The 17,630-nt window shown below is 36.3% G+C and overlaps 1 protein-coding gene across 1 annotated transcript; it reads right to left on the bottom strand.

Moving 5' to 3' along the window:
- Positions 1-550: 550 nt before the first annotated feature.
- Positions 551-13,580, bottom strand: LOC122796774 (interleukin-6-like). The gene is made up of 5 exons (XM_044065502.1): positions 13,565-13,580; positions 12,983-13,194; positions 4,138-4,251; positions 3,872-4,018; positions 551-930 (listed from the first exon to the last, which is right to left on the bottom strand). Exons 1-5 carry the CDS (start codon positions 13,578-13,580, stop codon positions 754-756), a joined length of 666 nt encoding a protein of 221 aa, XP_043921437.1. The 3' UTR covers positions 551-753.
- Positions 13,581-17,630: the final 4,050 nt, after the last annotated feature.

Below are 17,630 nucleotides of genomic sequence, written 5' to 3'. Positions count from 1 at the left end.
CACTCAAAGATAACATCAGTTGACAAAAAACATAAATGTTCACTTTTTACTGGAAAAAGATGATTAACTTAACTAATACAGTTTACTTGCATCTGATATGTTTTTGTGTCATTGTTTTGCCGTAACTGAAATTGCCTTTGCCAGTGAGATAATCTTATTTCAAACATTTTAAAATGTACAGACACAAACTTATAATATCAAACCAGAAAGATAAGGATATACCTTCAGAGACAGCATTTGCAAGAAATGTTCACTGAAAATTACAGCTATCAGAAGTTTAGTGTTGAAGGACTGAACAGTGTTATACATACTGGTCAGCAGATCTGAATTACTAAAGAGGAAAGGGGCCTCAGTGTTATGGCCTGCCAGCAGAAACAAACAATAAATAAAAGTGTAAGAACAATTAAGCAATAACTATATAAATATTTTATTACAACTTTAATAAAATATAATTTTATAACAACTTGATGCACTCCTGCAATAAATTAGGAACTTAAATAAAATAAATTGGCTCTGATAAAAATTCTCAATAATACAATTATATCATAGGAATAAATAAATAACTGAATAAACAAATAAATAAATGCATATATAAATATATAAACATCTGCTTGAATGAGAGATTGGTACTGTTATCTGCAATGTGCAATACTTTACTTTCTAACACAGAAATTAAACATCTATGTTGCTAAAACGTTGTTTACAAATATTTGTAGCTAAACACTTTCACTCATCACATACTTATACATTGTTTTAATTGTCCTGAGCATGGCGAAGAGCCCTTATAGTTTGCTCCATGAAAATAATAAAATTTTGAAGTATGAAGCGGCTCGTTACTTTTTGTATCCAGACTTTCTCTGAAGGGAGGGCTTCTAAAATGGTTTTCGGTATTTCTGCAGTGACTGTCTGTGTTTCAGTAATATGCTTTATCTGTAAAAAGAAAATATTGGAAACATAATGAGCTGGAAATGCATCGTGAGCTGTGCTACAGTAGGTCTGTGCCATCGTATGCTGAATGAGAGCAGATATAGAGAACATGTTAGATATATAGTACAAAATAAACATGATCAAAATCTTGGGAGTAGATGGCAGATTTTTAAAATAGATGTGCCCCCAGTTTCAGAGTACTTTAAGATATAGTTACTGTTATATATTGGATAGGGTGTTGCTTACTAAAGAGAGGTTGTTTTTGTCATGATACTTGTATAATAATATATCAAGCTATAGTTTCATTGCTGGATAAATAATTGTTACAATCTGCAGTGATAAAATTCATGTCAATGATTGAGAAATAAAGGTACTGATATACAATAGCTTTAGTGACAAGCCTTCTAAACAGTACAAACATATATAATACTACTGCCATTTTGTTAAATATTCAGAACAAATGGATAATGCATCTACCTTCTTCATTTTCCTTTATGAAAACTAAGCATAATTTCAAAGTTAACCTTGCTAGCTAAAACTGTAGTAATGCAATGAATTTCTGTGAATCTAAGAATGCCGATAGCTGTCTTTATGCTCTCTTTATCCTGTCTAATTAAAGCCCTCAGGTCTCACAATATCTGCTCTAAAGTGCTGCTTTAGGTATATGTTAAAAAACAAAAGGACATGCTAAACATTTTTAAAAGATTGAAGTGCAATTACAGTGAAATAAGAAATTGCTGATGCTATCTGCATTTACTAAAACTGTTGAAATAAGAAAGGACAATGGCCATTACATTAAATATATAACTGGTGGTACAAACAAAGTCAGTTATTATAGCACCCCTAACAATGCCTGTTGTAATGAAGAAGGAACATGACAGTAGGGGATTCATTATTCCAGTTTTCGTTATATCAGATTTGATGTGCTTTACATAGGATCTTAGTGACCTGATAAATAAGAGGTAACAGTTACAGTAATAACATTTAATCAGTAAAAAAGTATGATAGTTCGTAAGGTGGAACTGATTACTCTGGAATTAGTGCATCATTAGCTAAGGGGCTATATATCATGCATTTTTCACCAGCAGATACTGAAAGACAATAGGATATAATTGTGAATTGGATATCGGTGCATTTATATTCGATGGCATCCAATATGTGATACCCGGAGATGGACTGAAGGGGAAGAAAGCCACAAGGCCTCTTTATGACCATTTTCATATCAAGTCTCCTACTGCAAATACTGTTGTATCATAGCTTCTGCAAATTTATATATATATATATATATATATATATATATATATATATATATATCTGGGTTCACTTCATATGAGGCCGAGACCATGTGATCAAACTTTTGAAAGTTTGAACGTTCCTAATGGAGATCTCCATACAGCCAGGAACATGAAGATTTCCCTTTTCTGTACTGTAGTGCGATCTCAGAATTGGTATATATAAATAGCTGGGGGTGTGGGGGCACAGCCTGTGGGGCGTGCCCCCCTGCTAAAACTGTTCAGGTATTTTTTTTCTTTTTTTTTTACTTTTATATTAGATGTTAAAACTTTCACAAGTTTGATCATATGGTCTCAGCCATATGAAAGTAGAACTTTTGAAAGTTCGATCATCTGAAGTCGAACTATATATATATATATATATATATATATATATATATATATATATATATATATATATATATATATATATATATATATATATATATATATATATATATATATATATATATATATATATATATATCTATATATATAGAGATATATATATGTATATATATATATATATATATATATATATATATATATATATATATATATATATATATATATGTGTATATATGTGTGTGTGTGTGTGTGTGTGTATATATATATATATATATATATATATATATATATATATGTGTGTGTGTGTGTGTGTGTGTGTGTGTGTAGATATATATATATATATATATATATATATATATATATATATGTGTGTGTGTGTGTGTGTGTATAAAGTTGTGTTGTACTGCTATTCAGTACAGTTATAGGAGGAAGCTCTATGTGATCAAGTTAAGGGTAAAACTTTCATACCATACTGCATCAACAGATCATCCTAAAGCTTGAAGCCAGTTAAAAATGGAGAACAACATTCAAAATATTGTGGAAGAAGGGCTCTGGCTTTGCAGTCACCATATGTCCCCCTGGCTTGTTGGCAATGCTGTATCTCAGCTCTGGCTTTGCAGTCATGATAAGTTCTCCTTCAGCTTGTTGGCAGTGCTATGCTGAACAACACTTGAGTGCACAGAATATTGCTATTTGTTTTTTATAGCTAGCCACATTTGTGAAAATGGTAAAACCATGCTCTGATGACTTTATCACTTTATTTATCATTAATCAAAAAAAGGATGAGTACAAACAGCAATGGGCATAAACAGTCTTGAGCATGAAGCTCAATCAACTGTGAATCAAGCAATAGGGGATCAAGCCCCTAATTTGCACTATATGGGGAGTAAGGCTAGTTGAAAAGATATGAAAATATTAGAGAGAGAGAGAGAGAGAAATAGCGGCATCATGTAGAGGAATACTAATGTATGAAAACATACCAATCACATAAATGAGATGGACTAATAAACCTTTGTTTGGCTACAACCTGACTATATAATTTCCATAAATATATTTCATGCCATCTACATTTTGCTCTGTGACTGATATGTGTATCAAATTTTCATCTCTGCAGACTTTTGTAGTATTTTTCTGAAAACACTTTCAAAAATGAACTACCTGGTAACACAGTAGCAATGCTTGGTTACATAAACCAGTGATCTTTCAGTTACTATACTTTGCATGCACAATAAAAAAGAATGTTTCTCTTTCCTACACATGCATAAACAATGTAACCAAAATATTCAGCTCAGGAGAAAAAAAATGAAAAAAAAAAAAACACTCACCACCAAGTTAACTGCGTCAGCAAGATGTTTGGTTGTCTGTACTAACTTCTTTGCTTCTTTCTCTTCAGTAACAAGCGTGTCTTGTACAAAGAGCAGATATGGACGGAACAAATAAAGGCCAGTGGCTATCTTCTGCAAACATTTTTCCTAGAAAGGGTTCAAGTCATAACTTTATTAATGCTGTTAGAACACATTACGCTTTAGTGCTAATTGTATCAGTGGAATACAACATGAACACTGTAGTTTACAGCAGACATTGTTCTTACCTTGTTGAAATTAGAACCATAACATCCATCTTCTACTGTAATTCTTGGCAGAGTGAGATTGTTTTGCAGAAGAATTCCCATGCTGTTATCACATACAGCATCCTTGTCACAGAGCTGGAAAACATTATAACACGGTCTATAAACACAGGAAAGCACTTGAAAATGGCAGTCAAAGAGTACAACGGCCACTAGTGGCAGTCTCCTACCAATGAAGTAGACCCAATGTTGAATATTATATGTGGCAATTGTGATCTTTTATTCACTCTGTAATTTGAGAAAGCTTCATATCTGCAAATTTCTACCTGATGATAGCACTAGAGATCAGAACTCTACCTCATTTTGTTCTTACAGTTTTATTTTCAGTATAATCCTGATTTTCCAAACAATTCCTTTTAACAGGATTAAAAACAACATATTTTATTCATTTCTTTACCAGATACAGACCAAACCTAAAAACAGTGGTTTAACTAAATGACTTCCTCAGTGGTATACAGTATACAAAAACAGACTGAAGGACTCAGAACTACGACTACAATTATAAAGCTCATTAGCATTTCATAGTGTAAATGTTTTCTGCTAATGTATAGTAGAGACCAAATTATCTTTCTGTGTTTTTGTACCACATTTGGAACAATGTATTTCTTCTTTTAAGAGATATTTAATGCAGGTTACAGAACGTAGTCTAGTTTTGAACACTGAATAATTTGGGTTATGCTATAACAAGGTCTTCCAGGAACAAATAATGTTTCTGCAAAACATTATATAACAACACTCAGCACAGTAACGCTTCCTGTTGTGTTACTCTACCTGTTGTTTTTTTACTTGCAGTGTTACACCACTGTCTATACTGTTGTCAGGGTACAGTAGGCAGTGTTCCATCAAAAGTAACTATTTGTCTTTCATAGCAACTTTCCAGGACATAGGTGTACACACTACATGTTTTTTCCAAACTGTTTGATCATGTTTGTTATGAGAGTTGCACTGTAAAATAACAAAATTTAAACATTAAGATTTGAAAGCAATAATTTTGCAACTGCTATTTTTTCAGCTGTTTGATGATATTCATTATAGGAGTTTTACTGTGGGAAAGGTTTGTAAAGTATATTTTGAAAGAAATGTGAAACTACAGTAACATAGTCAGGTCTAAATTTCCTGCATATTTTACATTCCTGTGCAACTATATTAAAAGACAACTAAAACAGTGAGACTTTACAAATCGAAAAAAGTGTTTTTATATATTTTATTGCTAATGATGCATAAAATGATTCATAATTTATAGTACGGTGACTTCAAAGTATACATGTGTTACTTTTTCAGGTTTTATTTAAAACATTTTCTATTATTTTAATGTTCCAGAATGATATAATTAAACTTTCATTTCAAGTTTGTTGAAGAAAAATCCTACATCATATTACTGCACAAAGGTGGCACATCTACAGCGTTTGACAACTACAGACCAACTGCAATTCTCCCTCCCCTCTCCAAAATATTAAGGAAATGCATCCATATGCAGCTGATGCAATACCTAACCTCAAATAACCTGCTCTTGGAAACACAGCATGGCTTTAGGCCCCAGCACAGCACCAGTACTGCTCTACTTTTACCAGTATAATAACCCAACATAGAACCAATGGTCTGCTTGTGTGCTCCATGGTTTTAGACTTGTTAAAGGCATGTCATACTATCTCGCACCAGCAACTGCTCGTTTAACTCTTCATTAGGACTTTCACAATACTCCTTGTTGTGGTTTCTTAGTTACCTATCTGGAAAGCAACATGCCATCAAATGGCAACAAACCTACTCATCCTTTCAACAATTTACTACAGGTGTCCCTCAGGGCTCTGTCCTGGGTCCTCTCCTCTTTAATATATGTATTAATGACCTCCACTCACCATGCTAGTTTAGTTCAGTATGCAGATGACTCAACATTAATATTATACCCAAAAATCTTTCTCCATTGTAGAAACCTTGCCTCAAGGAATCAAACCTCCTACTCAACTCCAAGAAAACTAAGTTAAGGCTTTTTACCTCTAAAAGTTGTGAAAATCAAAAGCAATCTTTTACCATAAAGTCTTCAAATAATACTGTCATTGAAACTGTAACTCACATCAAACTTCTAGGCGTCATAATAGATAATAATCTCAAATATGGCCAGCGTATACTGCATGCCATTAAATCTACACACCAGAAACTAGACTCCCTTTATAGGATCAATGGATTCCTTTCAGATACTGCAAGAAAACTCTAGCCACTGCCTTCTTATTGTCAAATCTGTTTTCCGCTGCTCCTATTCTAACAAACTTAAAAATACTCAAAGAAAAAATTTTGCCTCCTGCTAAATTAGAATATCTAAATTTGCCATCAGTCTCCCTCGTAGGATGCACCATTGTCATAGCTTAAAGCAATTAAACTGGCTTGAACTACACAACTACCTAACATATTCACAACTAGCTATGGCACACAAACTCATTCATCATCCAGATAAATGCCCTGCACTACAGAACTTATAACTGTCCTACTGTCCAGTAAGGGACCTCTGTTCTAGTAACAAATTCTTACTACTCACAAATAAGTCAAATAATGCTGCAGGAGACTTGCTCTACTCTCAGTACATTGCTAAACTCTGGAATAGCATCCCCACACAAATAAAACTCTCCAACAAACTCAATAGTTTTAAACCACTGCTTAAACAATTAACGAGTCCTAGTCCTGCACATGCTCATTACAAGTTTAAGACTTTGTGTTCACAGAATGATACTCTCCAAATACTCTCCTTAAACAGAATACTCTCAACCTCTCACTGAAACGACAAAACCATTTTAATATATAACTGCTGCCTGTGTAATCCACTAAGTTACACCTGAGCTTTCTCTTTAGTAATTTCCACCTCTGTAAAATCTTAGAATGTATAAATGTAACTACTGTTTGTGTATACATGTAAATAGAAATGTAACTGCTATGTGTTTAACCGAAACGTAGTAGAATGTTATGTAAGCAAATGGAACTTTTCTCACTGGACCTCCACTGAAAATGGTTATTACCCAGTCAAACTTTCCTGGTAAACAAAGAGAAAGATATAAAAATAAGTAAATGAAAATCTGACTTTGATACCACTGGGTCTCTAAAACCAGCTAAGAGACTGAACACAAAGTTTTGTACATGCTGCTGGTATATGTTGTTGAGGTTTGAGAATATTAACATTGCATGGATTTTGACAATTAAATCAATTAAGGTAAATAATGTCACTACATATGCGTTATATGATGTCTAACACATATATAATAATTTGTTATTAAAACATCTGTGTTTGTGTATAGTTTAAATTATTCATTCCTTTTGTTGTTACTTTACTTTTACAACATACTCTACATTTTCTTTCTAGTAAGTTTTATTCTTCTTTTTCTCCTGACATTTTGCCAATGAGGCAGAGGAGTTAAATCATTTACATGTCACATTAAATGGCTTTGCATTTTAAATAAGAAAAATTCAAAGGGTGACTTGTTCATGTTCTTTAGGTATGACAGTTCATCAAACACAGTTCCTCTAAGAATGAGTGTCTGAACTTAATATTCTGACATTGGTAGACAAGTAAAAACCTAGCAATAGAGACACATATATAACCGGCATCTGACCAAAAAAACAGACATATCACAGAAACAAAGTACGGATTGGGTAATTTCCAGCACCTTGCAGAAATGAGCTACCAGATGTAGTCACTACATCTCATGACAAATGCTACAAAATAATGTCTTCAGCTTGCCTCTAATAGTCTCACATGCCTAAACTACACTTAGAAGGACAGTTTCCCCAAACAAACTATTAGAGTTTTAAGTGCATTTCATACTAAAGTATATCACAGTGTTGCAGAATTAAATTCAGTCCTTGAGTGAACACAATATGATACTTATCAGAGTTTCAGGATGAACAGTTTCTTTCCATTCAGACTAAGATACAAACTGCTCTGTTTCATGAATAGTTTGTCAGTTGCACACATCGTTTCATGTAATTCAATATGGAATTAAATTATATTCAATAAACAAATGCTCCAGCTAGGGTGAAAACAAACAAAGTCCAGGTTTGCTATTTTGTGTATTATCACATAGCCTTTCTATATTGTTCCAAAACAATTATCTCGATTGATATCAAATTATTTAGGGCATCCAACAATGGTATAGCTCTCAGCTTTACCCTTCAGGCCTTCTGAAAAATATTTCATTTGTGCCACCTATATTACCTCATTATATATAAGACTTCAGAGTCATGCCTGCTTTTAAAGCCTAAAAATTAAATAACTTGTGTATTGTGTAAGATTTGTAAGATTATGTGAAAATTTACCACCTTTCCCCATCACACCATAAATCAGTTCAGTAACACTGAGCTACATGCTGCAGATGCAGTCTACAAAAATGTTTGAAGCTTCTATCTACTAGTGTTGTTTGACTTAACTACAATAAATATAAATTACTTAAAATTAGGCATTGGTGACCACTGACAGACATCCCTACCACAAAAATATAAAAACAGAGGTCCTTTAACTAGTTATCAAAACGTTTTCTATATGCATTATCTGCTTCCTTTCCATTTATATGGTATTTGCTTTCTCTGGAAACATAAATCATAATAATAATGTAGTCTTGTACAACAGAGCAGATGTAGCAAGACTTTTTTTTAATTTACATTGTGAAAAGAATATTTAAATACAATCAGACTTTGTCCCTGGTAATGAAGCAGTAAATACTGCAGAACTAGGCTAAGGCAGGAAGCAGGAAGCAAGGGAAGGTGTACATTTACCACTAACGCATGCAGAATAGAACTGTGAGTTTAATTTATTATTATGGGATCTTTCCTATTTATTATTTTGCTAAAATAGATCATATGCCATTTCTGGTGGCAGAAAGGGATAAAGCCCTGACTACAGAGAATGTGATATGGTAGTGATGAGCAGCTCGGCAACTGACAGATATAACAGGGGGGATGGGTAGGGCTAAGCTAGCTATAGACAGTACCGGTCTTACTGGAGGAAGCGGTCAGGATACAAAAGGTGCATGGGTGGGTGTTGGGTTTAATTGTCAGCAGGCATGGGGGGAGACACTTAAAAAATAACATGTAACTAAAACCAGCACACAGACTAGCAGTGCACCTGGCAATGCATTCGCCCTCCCCCTCCTTTTTCTCAATATATCTTCATATTGACTTTAAAGTTATTTGATTGTTGAGTAAACATTGTCCGTTGTGAATGTGATTGCTTACTGTATGAAGGACCCAAAGAGGCCTTTTAAGTTTTTCGGAGTAACGGTATTCCAACAAAGAATGCCATGCGTGATTTATTAACGCAGGTTTGCACTACACAGTCAGCAAATACAGATTTTCATTATGCTGTATACTGAAAAAACAGTGACAAACAAATCGACATTTCCCTCCACAGTCCCACTGAACTAACCAGAACATGTTTGTGATACACAATTCAGTCTGAAAAGAGTGGGAATGGAAAGTAATCCACCACAGATATCAATGAACTGTGCTTGTTTAAAATGTTCCCCATTGGAGAGTATGTGAGCAAATTACCTCTCAGCTGTCCAGATTTTCAAAGAAGGTCCAGATTTTTGGCTAATATTTTTGGTGTGTTCCTCAGTAACATTTGTGGTTTTCTGGCAAATCGCTGAGGATTGAAGTCACTAAATGATTACATACATTTGAGTTTCAGACTTCATATCCTACATAAAAATGGACAGTAACACAAACATTGTTATTCTAGCAGATGTCTAAGTTTATAAGCACAATATTTAAAATATGTCCTTATTTTGGGGGTTTTGTACCCCCCCCCCCTTATTTAAGTTTTTTCCAGAGTTCTTGCTCTAAGAGGTTGAGAAATAGGCACATCCGGTTTGATATAGAAACTGAATAATTCTCAGGATGATGAGGGGCTGGGGCGCAGGATAACGCAAACTGTTTTTTTTTTTCGCTTGTATATCTATATATAAATACTATTCAAGCTTTTGTATAGCTACCGGATATTTATTTTTGAACATTAAGACCAATGCTAGATTTTTTTTTCCTTTCTCAACCGTTTTCCTTTCTCAACCGTTTTCCTAGATAATGTTAATTTTGTGAAATAATTCCTGGCGCACAGATGTAAAATATGTTTATGTTGTATACCTCCGAACTGTCCAGATTTTCCCAGAATGTCCCAATTCTGCCTCATACCTTCGATCTGTTCCTCATAAAATTTGCGGCTTTCCGCTCCGGCAAAACACTTTGATGATCTAAAGATTGAAGCCACAAAATAATGATATACATTTCAGTTTCGGATTTCAAGTCCTTCATAAAAATGTATCTTAACACAAACCCTGTTATTCAAGCAAATGTGTAAGTTTACAGGAGGAATGTTTAAAATCTGTCCCTATTAGTGTTGCCACCTTTTCAAATGGCCAAAGTGGGACATTTTCGGTACAAACATCAGATTTTACAGGCCGATACATACCCACGGTCAGTACAAAGGATAGAACTTAACTTTTTTGCCTAAATAAAAGCTTATTCTTGTAGCATTTTAGCTGCTTATTCTATTTCTTATAACATTTAGGTATTTTAGATACAGAATAACTGTTTTATGCAACTATTACATAAAATATAGGAAATAATTTTGTCCTAAAATCTCAGGACATTTGCCATTTTTAAATTTTTTTGTCAGGACACAACTGCCCAAAGAGGGACTGTCCCTCGCAAAGTGGGACAGGTGGTAACTCTAGTCCCTATTTTTAGGCCTTTGACACCCCTCCTCCATTATGTCATGCTTTCTCCAGCTTTCTTGCACTAAGAGGTTAAGAAGTATGCTGAGAGGCAACCTGTTTGCCAACCGCACCATCAGCATTAACGGTGTCCATGTGTACCTAAACTGTTGGGAGTATAAAGCTCTTGTCAGTTCTGAAATCTTGTACCCTAATATTCGGGAAAACACAACCGACGCATCATTTGACAGTTTGCCTTTACCTGTTAGATTTATTTAAAATGCAATTAACTCTGGCTAAAATATATTTCAGGGCAGTGACACAAATTGATGTCAAAATGTATACCTCTCAACTGTCAGGATTTTCGCAGAATATCCAGATTTTTAGCTCATATTTTTGGTTTGATCATCATTTTTTTTAGCAAAACCACGCAAATCACTGAGGAATTAAGTCACTTAATGACACACATTTGAGTTTTTAATGACAAACATTTGAGTTTCAGGCTTCATATAATTCAGAAAATGCATGCTAACACAAGTCCTACTATTCTGGCAACTGGTGTAAGACTAATATTTAAAATCTGTCGCTACTTTTCGGCCTTTCTCCCTCCATTATTTTACGCTTTGTGTAGATTTCTTGCGCTAATTGGTTAAGAGTTCCTATGTCAGTGATAAGTAAAGCACATCATGTATTACACTCCGGATACTAGTGCGCTTGCAGAACAGCAGACCGACAACAGCTCCCTCGTGGGTCTACTACAAGTGTTCGCGAACGAGCGCGAGCAGCTGCACGAGCTACAAGACGCTCGAGTCCCTGCTATTGAGGACTTGTCTTGGAGCCTGTGAGACTCGAGCGCTTGTAGTGTTTGTCTCCTTCCCTCAGAAGGATTTCCTCCGCTTAGTTACAAAATCAGTTTGGAAAGTTCGGATTCAGAACACTCGTACCCAAAATATTATCACTTGCTGTTGTTGCACAGCGTAAACTGCTGCTGATTGAAGGTCTTGACAGGTGATCACAGGAATGTTATGCTGTGCACTAAATTTAGCAAGTAAGCATGATTCCTGCAATTCCCCTTATCATAACCCAGTACAAGGAATCTGCACAATGCCTAAAATAATGGGGAGGGGTTCAAAGGACGAACAAATGGGTACATATTTTAAATATTGTTCTTATAAGCTTAGAAAGTTGCTAGGATAACACGATTTAGGTTAACATACATTTTCTGAAGGATATAAAGCCTGAAAGTCAAATGTATTTTATTATTTAGTGACTTTAATCCACAGTGATTTGCCAGAAAGCCACACATTTTATGAAAAACAATTAAAAATGCGAGACAAAAAGTTGGACAGTCTGCGAAAATAGTTGAAAGGTACGCGATACCCACCGCAGGAAAAGAACTTTTTCTGGTTTCAGTCAGACAGCCGAAGCCACCATTCCCACCTGTAGCACATGACAACGTGCCACAGCTTAACTCTCAGCGATCTCTGTTATTAACGACGGTCCTAACCGGGGCTTATAATTTAACTCTCTCTCTCCTAAAATTGCATTTCTTTTCAGTGTATTACAGCCAGTAAATAAATCTTCAGTAAATGCTGGTAATCGTTACACTCAAAAACTTTCTTCACTTCAGTAAACACCTTAAAACGCACCCACTTTTCCAACCAACTTTCAAAGTTAGCAGTACATTATTTCATAAGTGCCAGCAATTCTGGGCATTTTTCCCTAAATCCCGAACCCTCCATTTCTGGAACTAAAATGTCGAGAGGTGTGTGCCAGAGATCTTGTAAGCAAAGCCTACAAGTTTCACAGCAGCATAAACAGAGGTTGGTTTTGTCTTGTGCCCCACCTCTCAGGTGTACCTCGCTGTGAGGAATGATCCTCATTTTGGGGATTAATATGTTAATGTTCCACATCTGCCACGCAGTCCATGCTTAACGATTTTTTTAAAACTAACATCAATTGTCAATAATATAAATACATCAAAGTAACTCGATGTGAATTTCCTAGATGAAGTTGTTACTAAGTCCTTTGTAATTGTTCCACATTTGCCCATTTGCACTACATTATCAAAGGTATTGCACGATATTTTGCAGATGGAAGCTTGACCACTATATTCATACCTGAGTCCTGAGGTAATCACTCTTGTCATGGATGAGCTGAGCCAGGGATATCCAGTCTGGGAACAGCAGGCTGAAGCCAGGTGCAGAATTCCAGTGGGAATCTCCCTTCCAAACCTCCGGTAAAGGAGAGCTAGCCACTGGTGAGGATGACAGGAATGTGATGAGGCAGGCATGTAGTGCTACCCAGCTTACAAGGGCACTGAAGCTTGACACTGGAAACAAAATACAGATAAAAAAACGTGAATTCTGGAGTCTGGACTTTACCGGCTCACAGGTGTGTAATATAACCCGAATGGTTGGTGTACAACAAACCTCTCAACCCCTTAATGCAAAAAATCTGGACAAAGCCCCCCAAATAAAGACAGTTGTTAAACATTACTCTTATAAACTTAAAACGTTGATAGAATAACATGATTTACATTAGCATGCATTTTCTGAAAGATGGGGATTATGAAGCTCTAGTGTCTGGTATCATTAATGACCTCAGTCCTCAATGATTGCCATACATGTGAGGCAAAAGTCTGGATATTCTGCGAAACTCTTGAGTGTAAAATGTACCGCTAGTTACCTGACTTTACTTACCTCGATCGCTGACCATTGCTGACAAGTTTTTCTTGTTTAGTTTGGTGCTAATCGCTTGTCTCAACGCCTTGGACTGCACTGGACGGAGCCGTTATTAGTCCTATTTATTGTGCCTTACTGAAAACAATAACTGCAAAGGAAATTCTGCTATTTTGAAACAAAGAAATAATTAGATCAGAAGTTTCTACGGAAGTTAGAGGGAATCTGTAATGCCTCATCTTCGGGCGTTTTCCCCAGTGGTCCAGCATTAGACGCAATCTTTAACTAGTAATACTGTCCTTTAAGACTTTGGTACAATAAGGAGGTTTGTACGGACAGTTATTTTTTGGGAAAAAAAAGTCTGTTGGGGACTTCAGTCCCCGTTAGCGGTCACAAAAAGTACACAAATTAATCGGGAAAGAACATGATGCTGTAGGGTTACCACCTGTCCCACTTTGCGAGGGACAGTCCCTCTTTGGGCAGTTGTGTCCTGACAAAAAATATAAAAAATGGCAAATGTCCTGCGATTGTAGGACGTAATTATGTCCCATATGTTATGTAATAGTTGCATAAAATAATTATTTCTGTATCTAAAATACCTAAATGTTACAAGAAACAGAAAAAGCAACTAAACTGCTACAAGAATAAGCTTTTATTTAGGCAAAAAAGTAAAGTTCTATCCTTTGTACTGACAGTGGGTATGTGTCGGCCTATAAAATCTGATGTGTGTTCTGAAAATGTCCCACTTTGGCCATTTGAAAAGGTGGCAACCCTATGATGCTGAGGCAAAACATCTGAGATGATTAGATAACATGAAGAAATATATCAGATGTTGAGACCCACTAACGATTAAATACCAAATATTTACAAAGGTGAGAACACAGACAAAGAACAAAGACAATCATAAGGCTTTTTTCAGTTATGTTAGAAACCTGGGATGCAACTCCCAGACTTGTTCTGAGTTGATTCTAAATGACAAAAAATACACTGAACCCACAGACATCGCCAATATCCTGGCAGACAGGTTCAGTGCAAACTCCCCCCCCCCCCCCAAAAGAGCAAGTATCTATCCCGGCAGAGGGCAACCTCCCAAACATCTCAGATGCTCAGGTGAAGGCTGCCCTCTCCAAAGCAAAAAACATTGCTTCCATGGGACTAGATGGCATCCCATGTTGCGTCCTACATGAACTACAAGAGGAACTAATCCCTCAAATAAAACAGCTATACAATCTCAGCCTCACTACAGGATATGTGCCCACAGAATGGCGTACAGCAACAGTGGTCCCACTCCACAAAGGTGGAGCCTCTATGGACCCTGGAAACTATCGCCCCATAAGCCTGACTAGCTTAGTCTGCAAGGCTATGGAGAGGATCATCATGGAGCTCATAAACAAAGACATTGGGGACCTACAGACATTAGATCCTACCCAGTTTGGCTTTGTCAAGGGCAGATCCTGCCTTTTGAACCTGTATGACTTCTTTGAAACAGTCACCAAAGCCATAGATGAAGGGAAGGTAGTCCACACAGCCTATCTGGACCTTGCAAAGGCATTTGACACAATACCCCACTCGGGCATCATAGATAAGCTATCCAGCTTAAATATAAACCCCTATGTCACAAGATGGGTCGCAAACTGGCTCAAAGACAGAACCCACAGAGTGAGAGTTGCTGGAGCCATGTCAGACTCGAAACCGGTCACAAGTGGCATCCCACAGGGTTCTGTCCTGGGACCACTCTTGTTCGGTATATACTTTTCTGAGGTACAGGCAAACGTGGGAGGACTATGGCTCACCAAGTTCGCAGACGACTGCAAACTGGGCGCCATAATCAACTCTCCAGCTGACACAAACATCCTTCAAAAGGTCTCACAGAGACAGATAACTGGTGCCAGCACCATGGTTTAAAGCTAAATGCCAAAAAAATGTATAGTCATACCCTTTGGCAAAAACAATGTGCCCATAAATTACCACATAGGCGGAAACCCATTAAGTACAGAGAAAGTTATTAGGGACCTGGGGATCCAAGTTGATAGCAATCTCTCCTTTGAAAACCACATTGCCAAAGTGGTTAGAAAGACCTTCTACATAGCCCACCTCATGACGAAGGGTTTCACATCTAGATCAAGAGAGGTAATCGTGCCCCTTTATTCATCCCTCATCAGGCCCATCATAGAATACAATGCCCCTTTTGAGATGTACCTTACCCGACACCTGCAGCAATTAGAAAGACCCCAAAAGTATCTCACCAAGAGGATCAAGGGTCTCAAACAGATGCCATATGCTACTTGGTTAAAAAAACTCCAGCTCTACTCAGTTGCATACCGCCTACTTCGAGGCGATCTATGCCTGACATACAAAGCTATGTCAAATCCAGAATTAATGGACATGCTCCACCTCAGTAAATCTAAATCCCTTAGAGTCACACGCTCGAGGGACTTGAACCTCAGCACAGAAATAAACAGAACTTGCTGGAGGGACAGTTTCATAACCCATAGGCTCCCTTCGCTCTGAAATAGAATTCCAGTTCATGTGAGGCAGAGCACCTCACTGAATCTCTTCAAGAAGAATCTTGATAAGTGGATGGGGGATCGTAGGTTTGTCCCAGGGATTACTCCTGTGTCACTATTAGACAGAGGCACAGTAAACTAAACCTTAAAAAGGGCACAGTATACTCAAATCAAGGGGTGGCGTAAGCCATACAGAATCGGGCTAGGCTTATAATTGCCCCAGGGCAGATAGCCTAGTATGAACCTATGAACCTATGAACACTAACATTCACTTGAGTGCTGTTCAGATATCCATTGTTTTCATGTTTCTCATGCGGAGAGCTGCCACAAGTCAGATATTTTCCTTTTAGGTTGTCAGCTGCTAGTCACATAGATTCAGGATACCTGTTAGTAAGTCCAGCCCTGGTGATCGTTTGCTATAAAATTAAAGTAGTTCTGAATTCCTGCATATTTTATAATATTGCATGCTTTACCTAGGCTTTAACTAACCTGTTTCAAAGGTCTGTTTTTCAAACAGACAGCCTAGAACTTGGGAAATCTGACTTTCAACAGATAATAAATATTATATACAGTTGTCATATAGCTGTTTGTGCTGCACCTTGCATAGCCCGCACACTTCCGATTAGCATTTTGAAGAACATTTTGTGTATATTATCTACTATAATGTATTTACTTTTTACCTTGTATAACTATAGCAGTATTGTTTAGATTGTTTAACTCTACCGTGTATGTAATCATGTAATATATCGGAATACAGTGCTCTGTAGTTATCTCCCCCAGGCAATGGCCGAAACTAGTCGTTATGCATCAGTCCCTTATCCTGAATAATAACCTTTGAATAAATATATAAAAAGCATTTTTAAGAAATGAAAGGTAAATAGTCTTATTTATTGCTTTCCTCTAGTGAATACAGTCTTTGATGGTGAAACAGGACTGTGTTTACGGGGAAAATAATAATAATAATAATAATAATAATAATAATAATAATAATAATAATAATCTATTGTCTTCAAGGAATCATTCAATAACTTCAACATAATTTTCTTTTAATATTGCTTTTCTATTTCTATAAAAGTTTCAGTAAGCTATTTTTTTTTAAATACGCAACATCTTTATTGAATTATCACCCCTGAAAAAGCAATCATACAGGTATATAAATGAAAACGAACCATACTGAGATATTTTCAGTTGCAAACATGTATCACCTATAATTTTCTATAACCCCTTTGCCAGTCAGACATTACATAACTCTTCCAGTTCCTGCCTTCCCTTAAACCTGTTTCCCAAAAAGACTATTCTGCATGTATTGTTCCCACAATTCCCATTTTTCTATGTAATTTGTTCCTACCTTTTGCTAAAGATCTCGCTTCCAGTTCTTTTATCTCTGTTACTATATTCACTACTTCTAGTGGGTTTAGACTTTGATTCATTCCCTAGTAATTGCTTTTTTGACTGCCACCACAATTAAACTCAGCAAGGCCTCACTATGTCTAAGCAATTCCAAGATTGTGCATCAGAGCTAAAAATCATTTCCTTAGTTACACAAATTTGATCACCTAGTATTTTTGACAGAGTAGTCT

This window comes from Protopterus annectens, chromosome 3.part0 (assembly GCF_019279795.1).
Source record: "Protopterus annectens isolate FY-2018-M chromosome 3.part0, PAN1.0, whole genome shotgun sequence".
NCBI lineage: Eukaryota > Metazoa > Chordata > Ceratodontiformes > Protopteridae > Protopterus > Protopterus annectens.
Note: the sequence above shows the minus strand (reverse complement) of the source record. Positions and strands in the feature narration are given on the sequence as shown.

Coding starts and splice junctions, on each gene's coding strand:
- LOC122796774 (XM_044065502.1), bottom strand. Junction 4,019..4,137: donor ATGGTTCTAATTTCAACAAG/GTAAGAACAATG, acceptor AACCCTTTCTAG/GAAAAATGTTTGCAGAAGAT. Junction 931..3,871: donor CTGACGCAGTTAACTTGGTG/GTGAGTGTTTTT, acceptor TTCTTTTTACAG/ATAAAGCATATTACTGAAAC.